The following is a 17,469-nucleotide window of genomic DNA, read 5'->3' as shown; positions in this document are numbered from 1 at the left end:
CTCTTATTTAGGCTGTAATTTATGGCCGCTCTTTCTAACACATTAAGTCAACAACACCGCTGGAATCGAGTTGTAGATCCGGATTCCAGCAATGTTTAGATCCAGATTTCGATATTGAAATGCCCTCATTGGCATGTAAATGCCACTTTAACACATCCAAGACTCTGGAAGAAGGCCATCTGTTTTGCTTTGTGGCTTTACACTAATAAACAAAAGGTAAAGTATATGGCAGGCGGGGAAATGAAAGAAATAGAGGCATCGGCGGGAGCCTTTGGAGACAGCCCTGCTCCCTTGCAGATAGCTCGGCTCTTGATATGGCCGCCGCGCCTTGCAAATCAGGGCTTGTCTCTTTTGACACCGAAGTGAAAAAAATTTCCTTGATTCTCTGCGGATCCCGCAAAGTAAAGCCTGCGTGGGCAGAGCGGCCAGGAGAAGCCCGGTAGCACTTCCCGCAGCTGGGCCGGGTGAAGGAGATGTTAGGCGTGTTTGCGTTGTAATTCAAGAGGTATCACTGACTTGAGGCATCCCCCGTCCAGCTGAGCATGCCTCTGCTCCGTCCTGCCACCCAGGCTCTCCCCACAGAGGCTCCTCTCCCTTCGCGACCTGCTGTTCACTTGACATTTCTTGGAATAGTTGTTGTATTTACCTGCAAGGGCTTTCTCTTGTACACCGGGGAGAGGAAGGGGCGGGGGTGGAGGGAAAGAGGGAAAGAGACGGTGGAACGGGCTGGGGTTAACTCCAAAAACACACTGGGAGCCATCTCCTGCTTAGGCACCCCGTCAAGCGCTGGGGACAGCAGCTCGGGGTGGGAGAGAGAAGCCGGACAAGCTTAGTGCCCGGGCTAATTAAATGTGCAGTCCTTGGAGAGGGGCCTGCAGTGTGAGGAAAGACTGGCTGAAGTGAGTTTCTGCTTTTGAAGGGTGCTCTGTTTACTTAAGTGTCAGCATCCATCCCGAGGTGAAAAGGTTAGCACTTGACCCAGGAAGTTCTCCTGTTTGTGCTTCAGAATTAGATTGGGATCATAAATTCCTCCCAGTTGCAGAGAATGGAGAGAAGGGCCTTATATTGTCTAAAAATAATATTATTTGACCATAAGAGAGGAAGAAGTTTTGTGTAGGAAGTCAGACTGGGCAGCCAGAGCTCTAACTCTGACAAAACAACATAGGAGGAGTAAGGCTGTGAGACTCATGCTCCCTTTCCCCCTTGGAAAGACCCCAGTAGAAGAAAATGAGGGAAACAAAACTGCTGAGCCCAGCCTGTGACTCAGCGCTGACGTCACGCAGAAGTAGGCAGACGAGGGCTACCTGAAAGTGGAATATATTTATTACAGACATTATAAGGACCCGTAAATCCTGCCCTGGATTCCACCACCGGTGGAATCACAGAGTCTTTCATGATTGTACAGAAAAATCAGGAGGACATTTTTGCTCACACACGACAACTGATAGAACTCAGTGTACCCGCAGTACAGCAAAGCACGGTGCGTCATGCAAAGGTCTGGACACCAACCACAGAAATTATACATTCATTTGGCCATTTGTCACATTCACGAGTAGTTTGAAAAGACATCAAGTCTAAAGGAAGGTTAATATGAAGATAGGAAAAGGCGAGGTCTTTTGGATGGTTGTACCCTTCAGCTGAGCGTAATCCAACACAGCTTCAGGGACAGGGGGGAAAGGAGAGGGAGCAAGCACACCGGGTAAGGTTTAAAAAACCTAGTGCAATTGAAGCCTTGTTTGTCACATTTAAGGAAATAACGCTACTTTTTCGAGGTATCTGCTTGAGCTTAAGACGTTTACTTGATACAGTAGTCTACTTTACCAATATAAAAATGGATCCAGTTTGGCGAATGCGCTCACCCTGCTTAACCTGATAATCGAAACATCATTCTAGAAAAATCTGTAAAAAGATAAATCTCTCGGACAAAGTATTTACAAGCAACAAACTCACTGACACGAACAAAGAATACATTAAATTAAGGGGATGAAAGTCCTATAAGTCGTGTAAACACTTGCAATAGTGCATCTCTTTGTGAGGTTATGTACCCTAAATAACCTGTCTTTCACTCAGGGAAGCTCGGTGGAGCGTCCTTGCAGTGGAGGAGGGAGGCCCTTACTCGTATGCCAACACAGCTCCTCCAGCAGAAAAGGAAGGGGGGCCGGGAAGAAAATTCCCTGGCACCAAGGCGCCGGGACCCGACGGAGCCGGCACCCCCGGGGCGGCGGAGGTAGCGGGGGAGGCAGCGGCAGCTCGCCGGAACCTCTCGGGGATTCCGAGCGACAGAGGGACCGACAGAGCGGCGCTGGACGGACGCGTGGCGCTGGCGGGGGCGCCGCGCCGGGCGGCCGTCGGGGCACGGCCGCGCTCAGTTGGAGGCAGCGAGCGTGTCCGAGGCGGAGGAGGCGGGCGAAGCGCTGCAGGGCGAGGAGCAGGACTTCTCCGACGAGTCCTCCGCCTTCTCCTCGCAGCCCGTGGGGGTGGCGGGGGAGATGGGCAGCAGCCCCTCTTTCTCCCGTTTCTTTTGCTTCATCCGCCGGTTCTGGAACCAGATCTTCACCTGCGTCTCGTTGAGCTGGAGGGAGGCGGCGATCTCCACCCGCCTGGCCCTGGTCAGGTATTTGTTGAAATGAAACTCCTTCTCCAGCTCGGTGAGCTGCTTGGTGGTGAAGTTAGTTCTGACGGTGTTGGGCTGCCCCACGAAGCCGTACTCGCCAGCCTTGCCTGCGAGGGGACATGCAGCGATAAGTAAGTGAGCGCAAATGATTTATAGGCGATGTAATCAATATGTCCACACCGGCTAAGCGATAGGAGCAAGAACTTCTTAGGATAAGAGGGAAAGCCCGGCAGGGTGAGTGATGGAGTGCGAGGTGCTAAACCGGAGTCAGCCTCTAGTGTCAGAGCAAACTTGATAAGTGGTTTATGAATTATCAGAAATATGACCACGGGAGAGGAGGAGAAGGGGGAGTCAGGAATAAGTGAGGAATAAGTGGTGCTGGCTTTCAGCTCCGCGGGCAGACAGCCGCGACTGCTCTCAGAGGTGCGGGCCGCCCTACCTGCCCAGCGCCCCGAGGGATACCGCACCTCTATCCCCGCACCCGCGGAGAGAAAGAGCGCCCCGGCCCTCCCGCCGGCCACTGACCTGTCTTGGGTGGGTTTCTTTTCACTTTCATCCAGTCGAAGGTTTGCGCCGGCGGCGAGGTCTCGGTGGAGGGGGAGCGGGCGTTTTCCCGGTGCCCAGCGTGGAGGGGAGACAGGGCATGGTTGTAGGTGCCCAGGGGCAGGCTCTGCTGCTCCTGCCCGTAGGGGGGAGGCACGTACTGAGCGGAGGTGCCCGCGTAGCCCTGGTGCGGGAGCGGGTGCTGCGCAGCGGCCGAGGAGGAGATGCTCCCCGAGTACACGGCGGGGGCACAGGGAGGGAAGCCGCCGCCCAGCTCCGCGTCCTGCCCCAGGGGGTAGGGGCCGTACGCCGGTCCGAAGCCCTGCGCGCTGTAGGTCGGGCCGCAGCCGGGGTGCGCGTAGGACACCCCCAGCCCGCCGTGGTGCTGGTAGGCTGCGGGCTGGGCCGGGCTGTGGTGATGGTGGCGGTGGGGGCTGATGGGCACCCCGCGGCCCGCCAGGAAGCGGTCCTCTCCGCTGCAGCTGCCGGCGCTGACGGCGCAGGGCTGGAAAGTTGTAATCCCGTGGTCGGGGTGGTAGGCGCGGGAGGCGCAGCCCCCCGCCTCGCCGCCGAGGACGGGGTACTCGAGGAAGGAGCTCATCCTCGCCGCGTCCCTCTGTGACGCCGCCACCGGGTCTTCAGCGTCCGGCGGGGCCGCGCCAACTTTCCCACTTCCTCCATGGGGCCGGCAGGAAAATGACACGAAGGCGCCGGCAGCGGGCAGGCACGTGGGGGGCGGCAGCCAATGGCTGCGGCGCCCGCGGGGCTTCCCCGGCTCCTGTCGCCGGTGCAGCGCCGCGTCGGGGGCATTTAAACGCCGAGCGCTTCTACCGCACGGCACCGCGGGCAGGGAGGCGGCGGCGGTGGCCCCCGGGGGGCGGGCCGGGCCGGGCCGTACACGCACACCCCCGCCGCGACAGCCCCCTGGGTCTCGTCCGCCAGCTGAGAGAAGAAGGCAGGAGAGACCCGGAGGCTGCGCCCAGCCCTCGGAGCCCACCGGCCGTCCCCTCCAGGGTGAGTGCTGCTGCCAGGGTGCGCCAGCATCACCCTGCTGTCGGCGCTGTCAAGCTTGCACGGGGCATCTCTGCTGCCCACCAACCTTGCACGGGGCACCTCTCTGCCCGCCGGGGCGGTGGCGGGGGGGCGGTGGCTGGGGGAGGCGGCTGGATCCACGGCACGGGGCGAGGAATGGGGCGGAGAGAGGCAGAGAGCATCAGCCCTTGGAACGGGAATGAAAAGAGGACCGTGGATGCGGCTGGGGACTTCTACAATGATGGGAGTTGAGATAGGGACAGGAACAAAGGCAAGGATAAGGTAGAGAACAGGCACGGGGCCGAGGATACGGCTGTGGATGGGATGCGGGTGGAGATGGAGACGGTAACAGTGCCAGTGCCGAGGGATCTCGCTGGTCCTGCCCCGCCGCAATCCCAACGCCACGCCAAGAGTTAAAGGGGCTTGTCCAGCCGCATCACCAGACGGCCGCGGACATTAGCATGGAAATGAGGCGCTTTTGGGACCGACGGCCATTGTGCTCTCCCAGGCTCACCGGCCACCCTCTGGCCCTCGTCCCCGCTCCCCCCGCACCTCCGCTGGGCTCACGCTCGCCAGCCCAGGGTTGGGGTAGGGAAGGAGGAGCCGGGGGCAGGAGGACGAATGATTGGCCGGGGGCCCGGGGGCACCGCAGCCCATCTGCTGTGCTCCCGCAGCGCCGCTGCCGCCCGTCCGCCCTGGGACAGGGTGGGGGGTCTGCTGTCCGGGGTGCCGCAGGTCGCAGCCCGAGGAGGCGACCCGGGACAGGGGCAGAGGAGCGGCGGGAGGTGCAGGGCCCTCCGCCCCGGCCCCTTTGTCCCTGCGCTCCGCCACCCGGGCCGGTGGTGGGGAGAGGTGGCAGATGGCCAGTGGCAGAGGCGGCCCCAGGACCCTTGGGAACCGCGCCGAGCATCGACTCCAACCTATCCCTCCGCAACACCGTGGGGAGGTGGGTCAAAAAATGGGTCCGTGGCCAGAGAAGGACGGAGGGCGGTGAGATATGGGTTACGACCTCATACTCGGTTTACGTATGCGGAAAGGGAAAGGGGAGGTAAAGGCCGGGCATCCGTCTGTCCCGGCTCACCCAGCCGTCTGCAGGTAGAAAGGACGTCACCAAAAGTCTTCAAAAGAAGTTCTGCAAAACGTCAGCCTGGGAGAAAGTTGGATGAAAAGTCATGTCCCCTGACACCAGCCCCAGGAGGGGCTAGCCTCTCTATTTCTGCAGGTGCCAGCTCTTACGTCCCTCTGTTCTCACGCTCGATTCTTGCTTGTTTTGAAATCCAAAAGGCTCTTCTACACCGCCACCACTCCCCGCTCGCAAATACACACACACACCCACATACACACCCTAAAGCTCCTCCCTCCCACATGAACTACAACACTCTCTCCTAGGTGCAAAGCTCTCCTACTGCTATTAGGTCAGCCCTTATCCCACGGCATCTGCACGGCCTCTCTACTGTCAGCCAAAACCGAAGGGCGCCTCTCTCCACCACGCATCTGTCCTGGTGCCCTCAGTATGTGTGTTTGTTCTGATTTACTACAGAGGCAGCGATGGTTAAGGGCCCTCTGGAAAGGTTCCGTTTCTTAAGCTGCAGGGGGGCGGAGTGGTAAACAAGAGCAACAACACTCCAGAGGCATTTATGGTATTACACTGCGCCAATTTTGGCTATGGTTACGGCTGTAAACACATTTATTTCATTCCTGTAAACCAGTGGTGATAAATACTGCATAAAGTAGAGAAAAAGAGACAGCGATTAAGACTGCTTACTAATAAAAAAGATGACATCTTCTCAGTGCTTCTTCCTTCAGCCAAGAAAAAAAATTATTTTACTACAAGTAGATCCCTTTTACCCGTAAATTCCGACGAATCACTTTTCTTACAGTCTCCAACATCCTGAAATCCTTTTTTTCTTCGCCTTTTGGGTGCCATTGTCTCTTGTCGCATTGTCTCTCTGGCAGGGCTTTCGGGTTTTGCTGCCCGCACTAAGCATGGGGGCAACCTCATGAGAAGGGTCGGAGCAGAGGAGGAACACACCCCACACCCTCCCTCCTCCGCGGCAGGCGAGGGGGAGCTCCTGCCCCTTCCCCGTGCCCTGGGGCCATCCCGGCCCCTCCGCGCCCCTCCGCGGCTCCGCTCCGCGTTTCCTGCCACGGAACTGAGGCTGAGGGGGCGATCCTGGCTCTTTAGGATTTTCCGTGGGAGTGTGCTCCTGCTGTGGCCCCAGAGTTCACCCGGAGCCTCGGAGGCGGCTCCTGCTTGCTGAATCCCCCCATTTATTTAAATTGAGTTTGTGAGAAGTTTAAACCTTGTGGCATGTTTCCTTTTTCCTTTTAGTTTTTTTCTTTTTGTTTGATTTTTCTGGGTTTTGGTTGGGTGGGGTTTTTTTGTTTGTTTGTTTGAAGGTTTTTCTTCTGGGGGGGGAGGAGGTTTGTTTTAATATTTAGGGTGTTTTTTGGTTTGTTTACTTTTGGTTTTCTTTAAGCGTTGTCAGCATCCGGAAATCTGGGCACAAAAGAAACCCCAACCCTTGCATGCACGTTGCGGTCCAATTTAACCCAGTGGCAGAGGAGAGAAAATGCCGGTGAGGCTGCTCGCTTTCCGCAGGGACATGGCTGGAACAGAGGGAAGGAGGAGAACCAAGGCCGAGGTTTCACCGCGCCCGCAGCTCAGCCAAGCTGTTGTTTTAAAAGAGCAATAAAAGTGAATTATGACTAAACGCCTTCTCACTTAATGGTTTTAGACGGGGATCCCCAGCCCCAGCAAATACGTAAGAGGATTTTTATTTGTGAATGTGTTCCTGCAATTGATCTCTTTGATGACATTCTCATTCATAGAAAGAGTTTGATTTATGACTTTCGGAAGAATTGCGTTCAGCCCTTCCAGCTATAACCCACGCATCCCAGCTCCACAGCTTGTTACAGGGCTGGGAGACAGCACCGCTCGCATGGACGGACAGCAGAGCCCCCTCGCAACCCCCCACCCAAGCCCGCTCGCTTGTGTAATGCACCCCCTCGCACTCACTGGCTCGCAAGGAGCTGCGGACGTGCCCGTCCGGAATGGGATCCCGCGGCCCCGGAGCGGCAGAGCCCCGCTGGCATCTGTTGCTCGGTTATAGCCCGAAGGACGGGGCTCACCCTCCGCTTTGGGCTGTGGCAACGCCGGGTGGCAGGCAGTTTGGTGGAGATTTCTGAAAGCCCATCTTTGCCGCCTCCAGCTTCTGCTGGAGTGGGGAGCCCAAGGAAATGGTAACTTTAAAGTCAGAGTTTCCCCTTTTCGTTATCAGTCTTTCACCTCTCAAGAAGGCTTACACAGAAAATATCTTTGGGTCTGCCCCCGCACCGCCCCCGAGAAGGATGGAGTGTAGTGGCCGGTTCCTCCCTAAATACTTTTTTCTTCCCCCTGCATTTCTGCCACCCTTTTGATTTCACAGGCACTAACTTCTCCATTTCCTCTCCTCCTAGGGCTGATTTCTTGGATTACTCTGCACATGAGAAGTGACCAGCCACATTCTTTGGGAGCTCTGATATTTTTTAAAGATACGTTTTCTTAAATATCTTGCTGGCTGCTAAGCACTACTTTCTAGAAACACAAGATGATTAAAAAAAAAAAAAAAAAAAAAAAAAAAAAAAAAAAAGCGCCTTTCATTTCGTTCATTTAACAGGCTGGTTTCTGCAGGAGACGCTTATCTTACTGAGTCTTTCTTACGTTCGCCTGTAACAGAGAAAGTCATCGTTCATGCTTTTGTTACAGCTCAGGATTCCACGCTTTGTATCCTCACAGAGATAAGATGCCACATGTATGCATTAAAAGGAACAAATCTCCATCAAACCTGTGAACGGTTTTAATTTCTTTAGTTGGTTTTTCCTTCCCTTGTGAGAATCCCTATAATAAGGAAAATGAACTAATTTTTCCTCTCTAAACAATGTCCTAAATTGCCAAAAGGCAAGAGCTCGTTGTTAGAACGTTGGATTTTGATTATTAGTAAATTAATAGCGGAAGGGATGGGGACAGATACCCGTCATGTTATCCATCTTGAAAGCAGAGAGAAAGAGAGGAGAAAGAGAAAGAAAAAAGAGAAAGCTCCTTGTAGCAAACAAGAATTTATTCTACCAAAAATACTTATGACAACGCATCCTAATGTAATACAAAAATAAAAAGAAAGTGAAGATACATTCCTATATGATCACTTTCTTACAGACCTCATATATTGCTTTCATAGAAGGACCTAGAATGTGGCTAGGTTAAAATCGAACACAACTAAAACTTCGTAAGAAACGGCAAAAATGGCATATCAGAGGGAAGTAACAAACAGAAAATACTGAAGAGGGAAAGGGAGGGGGGAAATAAAATTAATTCACTGGGGGAAAAAAATAAAAAATAATAAGGTGGAGAAAGCAGGACCCTTGGAGAGGACGTCTTTAATTTCTTAGTAATTCAGATGCTGCAAGTCAATTGTGGTGAGCGTGTCTGTAAAAAAGTCAAAACTGTCAGCAGAGATATCTACGGGACTGTCCAGAGATCCCGGCAAACTGGGAGAAACTGCATCTGAAAGCTGTAGGCAGGAATCTGCGGAGAAAACGGTAAAGTCCTGTAAAGAAGGGACATCTAGGGCCTCAGGACTGTCATTGTTCAGGCCAGCTGCACAGTTCTGGGCCATTGTTGAGAGGCAGTTTTGAACAGTGGGTGACTGATGTTGAAAATGTTTCAGATTTTTCTCATTGCTCGTTAAAGGCGAAACGGGGAAAGTTTGGGATTCGCCATTGTGCGCATTCTGCGCCTGCTGCTGGGAGAGGGCATTCTGCTGGAAAGCGTAGCCTTCCCGCTCCAGGAGAGCGCCGGAGACGTTGCTGAGGGCTTGCTCGAAGAGGGATTTCTCCTCTTCCTCCTCTTCTTCCTCGTCCACCGTTTTTTCGGGATCCTCTAAGTTCTTAAATTTCCCCTCGCTGTTTTGATTCTCCTTGCACTGGGTCTGTCTCTTGTGCTTCATCCTCCTGTTCTGGAACCAGACTTTGACTTGCCTTTCAGTCAGATCCAGCAAGGCTGCAATCTCAACCCTCCTTGGTCTACAGAGATACTTGTTGAAATGAAATTCTTTCTCTAGCTCCAAAAGCTGGGTGTTGGTGTAAGCCGTCCTCAGGCGCCTAGATCCACCGCTGCCGCTATCGGGGATTTCAAGGGGGTCTGTTAAAAAAGAAAGAAAAAAAAAAAAAAAAAAGAAAAACACCACCACCACACGCACCCCAAAGCATCACCGCCAGAACAGCGAAAGCAAAGACACACGGACACACATACAAAACAGACAAATGCACGGATTGAATTTCAGCACCCCAGCACCTCGCATCCCGGGGGGGTGGGGGGGAGTGCTCTCTCTGCGTGTATGTGTCTATATCTATATGTCCATATAGCATAAAATAGCAACTGCAACAAAATGGCCGCCTTTGGATGCAGTAAACCCATTGTGTTGCACTGCTGAGCGCCCGGTGCTGCGTGCCCCTCGGCCACCTCCGCCAAATCGCTGCCTCCAGCTCCCCAACCTCCCCACACCAGAGCAAACTTTATATTAGCCATACCGCAATTTATAATTAATGCATCAGCTGCTTAGCTGAGCGGGAGCAATCTATCACTCTTCATTACTGTCAAATATCCTAACTCTAGGACGGCGAGACAAGAGAGGTCAGCTCCAACTCAAATAAATCATCCCGCATTAGGCAAGTTTGGGGAAAGTTTGGATTTCCATCGAGCCCCGCCAGCTCCGTCCTTCCCGCCCGCCCGCCCTCCGCCTGGTCCCCCCGCGAAGCCGGGGGGATGCGGGGAGCCAAAATCGCGGCCCGGCGGGGCTGGCGGCACGTCTTTGGACTGACCTTTGTGGCTGAGGCAAGCAGGTCCAGCGGCTGAGGCGGAGGCCGAGGCGGGCGGCAGCGCGGATCGCTTGGACGCCTTTTTCTCTTTCATCCAGGGGTACTCCGGGGGCGGCGGGGCGCCGGCGGGGCCCGGGCTGCCGCTGCGGCCGCGGGGGCTCGCCTTGGGGCGACCGCCGCCGCTGTGGCGAGGGTGGCTGCCGGGGTTCAGGCTGGGGATGGTCTGCTCGAAAGGAGGAGGAATCAGTGTCGAGTGTGAAAGCGTCGAGTTCTTGATTGATGAACTTTGAAATGTATCACCGACAGGGGGAAAAGATGTCAGGCACTCAGCAAGCGATGGCTGGCTATTGATAAAACCGATCTCTCGCTCAAATGCGAAATTCATGGCCTTCAACTGGCAGCCCCCGCGGAGAAAAAGTTCCCTCGGATTCAGGGGCCTCGGGGGGAGGGGAAGGCCCAGGAAAAAGGAGAGAGAGGAGAAAAAAAATATAGCATAGAAGATCGCTGGTGGGGTGTTTTTTTTCTAATTCACTGATTACAGCCGTATGGGGACCGTGCTACTATTAAACTATTGAATTCATGGAGACAAGGTTGAAATTGGACCGAATTGGCTGTCACATGATTGCCTCTGCCCAATGACAATTTGGGCTTTAATCAAAAGAAGCCACTGTCTGTTTGATTGATCCAAAAAAGTCGGGAAGGAACGCCTCATTGGGGGCCAGAAAGGCTTTATTTACACTTTTTTTAAAAGGGGGAAATGATATCTCGAGTATCTATCCCCTTGGCGTCCTAATCTGAAATGATCAGGGGTGGGGAGGAGGGTGCGTGTGCGTGGATATGTTTGTGAGAGAGGCTGCGAGTGTGTGTGTGTGCCTCTGTGTGTGTGTGTGTGTGTCTGCTTGTCCTGCAGCCTGCTGCCTTCCTCCCATCCACCCGCACACTCTTCTCTCATTGTTTGGGACTGTCAGGAAAACGCTTTGCACCTCACAAATCATTTAAGCACCTCAATCTGACGCCTTGAGTCATTAACAAAGTAATCCATTAATCTTCAAAGTTTTGACACCGTCAGGCCCCCGCATAAGAAGTTGCACCCAGGCAAGAGTCTGAAGCAGAGGGTCTTGATTTTTTCCTAGGAATAGCACTTCCTCCAAAAGTAGTTTCTCCTTCCCGACTCAGCCTCAATGGGCTCCTTTGTATTTTTGTTTGTTTGTTTGGCTTTGTGTTCTTGTTTGATTTTTTTTTCCTTACTTTCTTTTTTCCTCTTTTCCTCCTTTTTTTTTTTTTTTTTTTTTTTCCTCTTATTTTTTGGTGGCTATCGGGTGTACAGTACGGAGAACAATCGGTCGCCGGTGCTGAGCCATTGTTTATCAGGATCTTCCTCAGCAACCTTGCTTCGAGGGGAAGAGTCACATAGGCAGCAGTCCTGGCGCTTCATGACTTCCCTCTCCAGTTGGCTTTCCGGGATTGGACCGTAACACATAACCCTAGGAAAACCTCTCTGGGAGAGCCAAATCGCGAGGCTGCAAACGCGTCTGGCTGTTGCCTCTTTTAAAAAAAGTATATATCCCGTGCCTTAGCTTGCAAACGATACTCCCGTCTGCTGGCATAATTTGCTTAATAACCGTAGTAGGCTGGGTCTGGTGAGTATTTTCGATTACCAGGAAATATATGGGCTGGTAGCGGGTTTGTTTTCGAGGGGCCAGGCAGAGCGAAAATGCTGCGGGGTTCTGGCTTGAGAGACGGCACTCGCCTCCGATGCTTGGCTCTTGGCGCCGCCGCCTCCAGTCACCCCCGCCAGGTCGAGGCAAGTCCCGAATTTGGATGCTTTTGGCGTAATTTTCCAACCATACTGAGGCGACAAGGGAGAGTGATGACAATGGTGGCCACAATCACCAACCCGATGAATCCTATGGTCATAGCCGCCCTAGACAGCCCGGACGGGGCTTGCTCGCCCGCGGAGCCCGGGGTGCGAGGCGGGGTGGGTGCTCCGGGGGCCGGGGGGAAGGCGCTTCCGATCAGCTCTCCGCGTCCTCCAGGAGCCAGAAACCATCGCCAGAGCGATGAGGAGCCGTCTCGCTTTATTTTCGGAGTTGCCAAACAGGGGTCTGCAACCGTCTTCTTAATTATATTTAAAAAAAAAAATTAAAAAAAAATACAAGGGGGAGAAAAAATAGAGAACAAGACCCCAAGCACTCAGTGGACCAGTCTGCGTCTGACCGAAGTGCATTTTAAAAATCGGTTTTAAGTTAATGCACCCACAAGATATAGCATATCTGCGAAGGCATTGGAGAGAGGGGGAGGGGAGGGGCCGAGAGGCTTTAAATGGGCTTTTTGGTGGTTGCTTGTTTAAATAAAATATAGAACGAGACTTGTCATTTAATCCCTCAAAAGGGATGCCTTACAAATATCGATGCTGTTGGAAAATGCAAGGGGTTTAATTTTCTTGCTTTTAGTCCAAACAAAGCTCTGGTGGTGTCTGCCCGCGATCAATCTTGGCCGCCAAAAGGTTTGACAGCTACTGGCCCTTAAGAACACATTTAAAGCTTCTTGCTCTTTCCAAGATCAAATGTGGCCGTGAAAAGAGGCAGAGCAAGAAACGCAAGTAAACAAGGAAAAAATCTGCTTTTAAAATATGCTGGCAGAGGACTGGGCTGCTTGTGGGAAAAGTCCGGTTTTATTTTGCTTCTTGGTGCCTAGGTTTTCTTTTCTTTTCTCTGATTTCTTTTTTTTTTTTTTTTCCCCTCTGGAAAATATTTGGATTAAGAGCAGGATGACAAATAATAAAGAGAGAGGTTTGGACTTTAACCAGGCTTTGTGAGTAAAACCTGTGTGGGTGTCTCTATTCTGCACATTTGTTTCTTGTGGTCAGTCTAATACAAAAACCACCTGGAACAAAACCTTTACAGAAAGGACCCGAAATTCTTGAGAAAATCAGTTACTGCTGCCTCCAGGGGGATCTTTTAATCGGACGAAACTTAAATGCAAAATTAGAAATTCTTATTTGCAACCGACAGGCTCTGAAGAGAGGACTGAATACGATTTATGGAAAGAAGGGGGGAAAATCGCCTGTATTTTTCTTTCTTAGGGGTGGGAGGGGAGTGAAACGCCAACTTCCTTCTATTTGAACATTTTCCTAAATGTAATTCGTGGTGCTAAAGGAACCACGCAGTAAGTATCGTGACTGTACCGTTACCTTTTGTTATATCTAACCTAACTGATCCGAGAGCTGGGGCGGGGGCGGGGGGGCGGCTTGAATTTTATACCGGCGCTCCTTTGAAACGAGCATTTTCTTGCAATGTTGCAAAAATGCTTCCTTCGCCTACAAAAGTAATAAGCAGTCGCTGGTCTGTATTAGGTAATAATCAGGTTCCAGGGGAAAATATTAGCCTACATAGCCTTTCCTTCCACGTTACATGTCTATATATACAATAAACAGCACGGTATAAATCTATTTGCTATCCTTTTCTTTGACTGGGCATGCTTTATCTATTTATGCAGAAAAGCTCTATATAGATTCACGGATGCATGACAATGTTTCAGCATCAGGCAAGGATGGTTCTGGGAACAAGGTAAAGCCCAAAGATTAATAATATTTCAGCATGAGACCAAAATGGCGACATTTTTTTTCTGTGCTCTAAAAGATACAGATGGTGAACAGCGTGCGTTATTATCTACACAGCATAGGAATATGTCTTTATAAACGTGCAGGGGTATATTTTACCTAGTCTATTAAGGTCCGTTTTGATTTATCTTTCAAGTTTCAATCTAAAAATTACGGACATTTCCTCTGAAAGGAAGAAAAATCGGATTTAAGCACAAGCTCGCGGGTTTCTCCATTCTCCCTCGAGCCGATTGGGACCCTACGGGTGCCCGTTTGGGGCCGGGACCGTCGCCCCTCTACAGTACCGTGTCCCCCCCTCCGACACAAACACACACCCGCACACACATCCACACCCCCGGGGAAGAAAAGGAACACAAGGCTCCCCTCCCCCACACCCTCAGGCTGCCCTGGGAGGAAAGGCTGCCCAGCAAGAATGAAATCAGTAAAATAGATTTTAAAAAATTATTCGAGGGGGGGGGGAAGGGGGGGAAATAGGGAAAGGAAAAGGAAAAACCCACTTCTTAAAGGAAAAGGGGGAAACGGCGGGGGTAGCGAGTGGAAGGAGCAGCAGTGGGCGCATCCACTCCCCAGCGCGCTCGCGGTTCTGCCAGACCCTGCTCTCCCACCCTGCTCCCCAGTGCTTGCCGGGCTCCGCAGCCTCCGCCGCCCGGCCCAGGGCGCCAGCCCAGCGACCAGGAGGCCCCCGGCGCCCGCACCGACGCGGGGCTCCATCCCGAGCTCCGGTGCCCGTGCTTCCCACACACGCGTGTAGGCCCAGCCCGGGCTGTCCTCCGGGGCCGGTCCCCCCGGACCCGCCGGAGGGGGCGAGCCGCGCCCGCCGGGCACCGCGCAGCGCCTGCGGGAGGGGGCGGCGGCCGCGGGCCCTGAAACCCTGCTGGAGGAAAGGGAAAAAAAATAGACAGAGAGAAGGGAAAAGAAAAATCTCTCTCCCTGCCTATGAAATGCTGAAAAGGTGTCGCGGGGCCCTTCGGGTGAGCAGATCCTCGTGTAAGTTTACAGACGAGTTTCCTAGCTCTCCACGTCATGAAGGGCTCTGCGTTCCCCTGCGCTTCAAAGAACATGTTCTTAACTCTTTATTATTCAGAATAAAAACTTTATTTTTTTTTCCAGAACGTGAGCAGCAAGGAATGTATAACTTTCAAAACAAATCTAGCCTTTTCAGCTTCACACACCTTTTGCCTAGCTGGATGTTACGAGCATAAAGTATTCAAACCATGGTCTTTTGTCCCAGATTTTATTGCATCGTCATCATCATTATTATCACTATTTTTAATAAAAGGAGTTAATAGTTTCCTTTCAAATGGTATTTCTAACACGTGCCGATATGCCATCTAATATATGGCCTCCTGAATATTCAGGGTACAGATATTTTATATATATATAAATATGAACAAATGGGGATAAATAAAATTTTAAACACTTAGATTATTCAATGTTTGCGAAAAAAAAATATAAATAAATCTGAATGTTCACCAGCATACACACATTGAAAGACTTACACGTATCAATAATTGTCCAGGAAGTCCCTGTCCAAGCGCTTTTGATGTCTTTCTTGCTATTTAAAAGAAGTGCAATAAAAAAAATTGCTTCCCCGTGGGATCAATCATGTACGAACAAATTCACATTTAAGAATTCCTTTTATAGAAAATTTGTTCATATACCCTGTTTTGATAAAAGTGTAGAAGGTAAAGTATAAAGCCTCTGCATACTCCCAAAGTGAGACACAAGGCTACAGTTCAAGAAGATAAATATCCACTAGTGAAACTATAGAGCAATTCAAGCAACAAATATTGCTACGTCACATAAACTAGAAAACGCTTTTACGAAAGGAAACGGAACAAACCAAAACGAACAAAAGAAACGAGGAGGGAAGGGGAGAGCACATGTTTGGGGGAGGAGAGAGAAGGGAAGGGATGAGTACTTTCCAAAACTTGGGGGCTTGTTGTTCCTCTTAGCGACTCCTGTCTCTTACAGATGAGTGAGTTTGGGCGCTTCCTGAATTCTTCCCTGAGAAGGATGGTGAGCGGTAAGGTCTGTGTATGTTGGATGTGGATCACAAGGTCCATGGTGGTGATTGTTGGCCATTGGCCCAGCCCCGCTGTAGTCCATGTTGGCAGAGGGAGGATGAGGGAGATGAGTTAGACCAAAGATGGAAGGCCCAGAATTGGTCATGGTCTCCACGTAGTTGCCCCCTACATAGACGGGGCTTCCCTGTATATGTGGATTCCCATAACCGTTGCCTTGAAGAGGATGAGTATCATATTCAGGAGTCACAGCTGCTGTCCCCGTGTATCTCTTCTGAGGAGGTGGGCAGTTATTAAGAGGAGCAGTGTATGATGCAGGGATGCCATAGGTGTTTTGATGAGGCTTGTTAAATGGTGGAGGCGACTGGGGCTCGTAGGGGACACTGTTTACTAAAGAATGCATAGAGTTTAAATATCCCCCAGCAGCTGGAGGGACGGGGCTTCTGCTTGGGGACTGTCCTCCTGAAGAGGTCATCATACCCTTTCCCTTTTGATCCTTTTTGTATTTCATTCTGCGATTTTGAAACCAGATTTTGATCTGTCTTTCTGTGAGATTGAGCAAATTAGCCATTTCTACCCTTCGCGGCCTGCAAAGGTACCTATTGAAGTGGAACTCCTTTTCCAGTTCTACCAGCTGGGCACTTGTGTAAGCTGTACGGGCTCGCTTAGAGGAGGCTTGCCCTGGAGGGCTTTTATCACCAGCACAACTCTCACCTATGTAAATCACACAAAGAACACAATCAGCATGGCGAACCTACACATGGAAACATGAGAAAATGGCCAACAACACCAGCACCTGGAGAGTTCAGCTCCCAAAGTCAAGAGGGGTGCCCACGCATGCAGCGAGTACTCCCCCACGGCATGAGCTCAGCTGAGCCAAGCTCCAAGCCTCTAAAGAGTTCCTTCACCTCAGCATGTCACTGTATGATTACACTTGCTTTCCTTAAGAATGACAGCATGCAACATATCTTGAGCTTGGTAAAGAGGAGCGAGGAAGGTTCAGGGAAACACAGTGAGGTTTAGAAACTCTGAAAGTGAACTCTGTGGCTCTGCTGACATACTGGGATCAGGGTCTTCAAGAACTACCTGCTCTCCATTACTGTAAAGACCTAAAGCCCTCTTTTCTGAAAACCCATATATATATGTGTGTGTGTATATAGATATATACATCAGCTACAAATGCCTGAAAATCAGGTATCTACAATACAACATTTTAAAATATAAATATAGAATTGTCAGTGTAGTGGATTTTTTTCATCATATCTGGTATATAACATGAACATATGGTAGTGATTGGGAAGTATATATGAAGAAGAACATACTGTAGCTAGGCTTGCATGTAGGCATAGAGATATATTTAAATATTGTTGCTTTTTAATAAAAAAAAATACATTATATGGAAGGCTGTAAACAGCAGTGTTACCACAGCTTTAAAAAGCAGACTGGCAAAACATTTGCTAAAGTTTTGAACTCTATTTCCAAGGCACATTTAAGTGAAAAAGAGGAAGAAGTCAGAATAAGCCTGACTTCTGGGCTTTGGAGCTAGCACTGGTGTTATCACTTTGGGTTTCCTTGAGTAATAAAACTGTTGATATACACTTCCATCCCTCAAATAATGTTTTATGGGCTGAAGTTTATAGCACTCCAGAATGATTTTTGTTTACCAGGCTTGTAATTTTGCCAATCAGCTTATTAAAATAGGAAGAGGTTCTGGCTGCATGCAGGGCATTGATCCTGCCTGCACATGATTATGAGCTATTTTATTCCCGTTACACTTC

At 51.0% G+C, this 17,469-nt stretch overlaps 2 protein-coding genes across 11 annotated transcripts in view; both read right to left on the bottom strand.

Annotated features, from left to right (window-relative positions):
• Nucleotides 1–1,311: 1,311 nt before the first annotated feature.
• HOXA1 (homeobox A1) lies at nucleotides 1,312–4,167 on the bottom strand. Its single transcript, XM_063410091.1, has 2 exons — nucleotides 3,140–4,167; nucleotides 1,312–2,721 (listed from the first exon to the last, which is right to left on the bottom strand). The coding sequence occupies exons 1-2, from the start codon at nucleotides 3,756–3,758 to the stop codon at nucleotides 2,366–2,368; spliced, it is 975 nt and encodes a 324-aa protein (XP_063266161.1). The 5' UTR covers nucleotides 3,759–4,167; the 3' UTR covers nucleotides 1,312–2,365.
• Nucleotides 4,168–8,289: 4,122 nt separating this feature from the next.
• The window catches only part of LOC134557189 (homeobox protein Hox-A3), a 51,650-nt gene continuing 42,470 nt past the window's right edge, over nucleotides 8,290–17,469 (bottom strand). For 8 of the 10 annotated variants that reach the window (XM_063409956.1, XM_063409927.1, XM_063409976.1 and 5 more), the window contains 2 exons: nucleotides 10,049–10,268; nucleotides 8,304–9,346 (listed from right to left, as the gene is read on the bottom strand). In XM_063409956.1, coding sequence (XP_063266026.1) covers nucleotides 8,614–9,346; nucleotides 10,049–10,268 — 953 coding nt within the window. In that variant the 3' untranslated portion in view covers nucleotides 8,304–8,613. Of the gene's footprint in view, nucleotides 9,369–10,048; nucleotides 16,406–17,469 lie in introns of those variants that run through there. The other 2 variants (XM_063410010.1, XM_063410000.1) reach the window with 2 other exon arrangements.

This window comes from Prinia subflava, chromosome 1 (genome assembly GCF_021018805.1).
Source record: "Prinia subflava isolate CZ2003 ecotype Zambia chromosome 1, Cam_Psub_1.2, whole genome shotgun sequence".
Lineage (NCBI taxonomy): Eukaryota > Metazoa > Chordata > Aves > Passeriformes > Cisticolidae > Prinia > Prinia subflava.
This window is presented reverse-complemented; position numbering and strand designations above follow the sequence as displayed.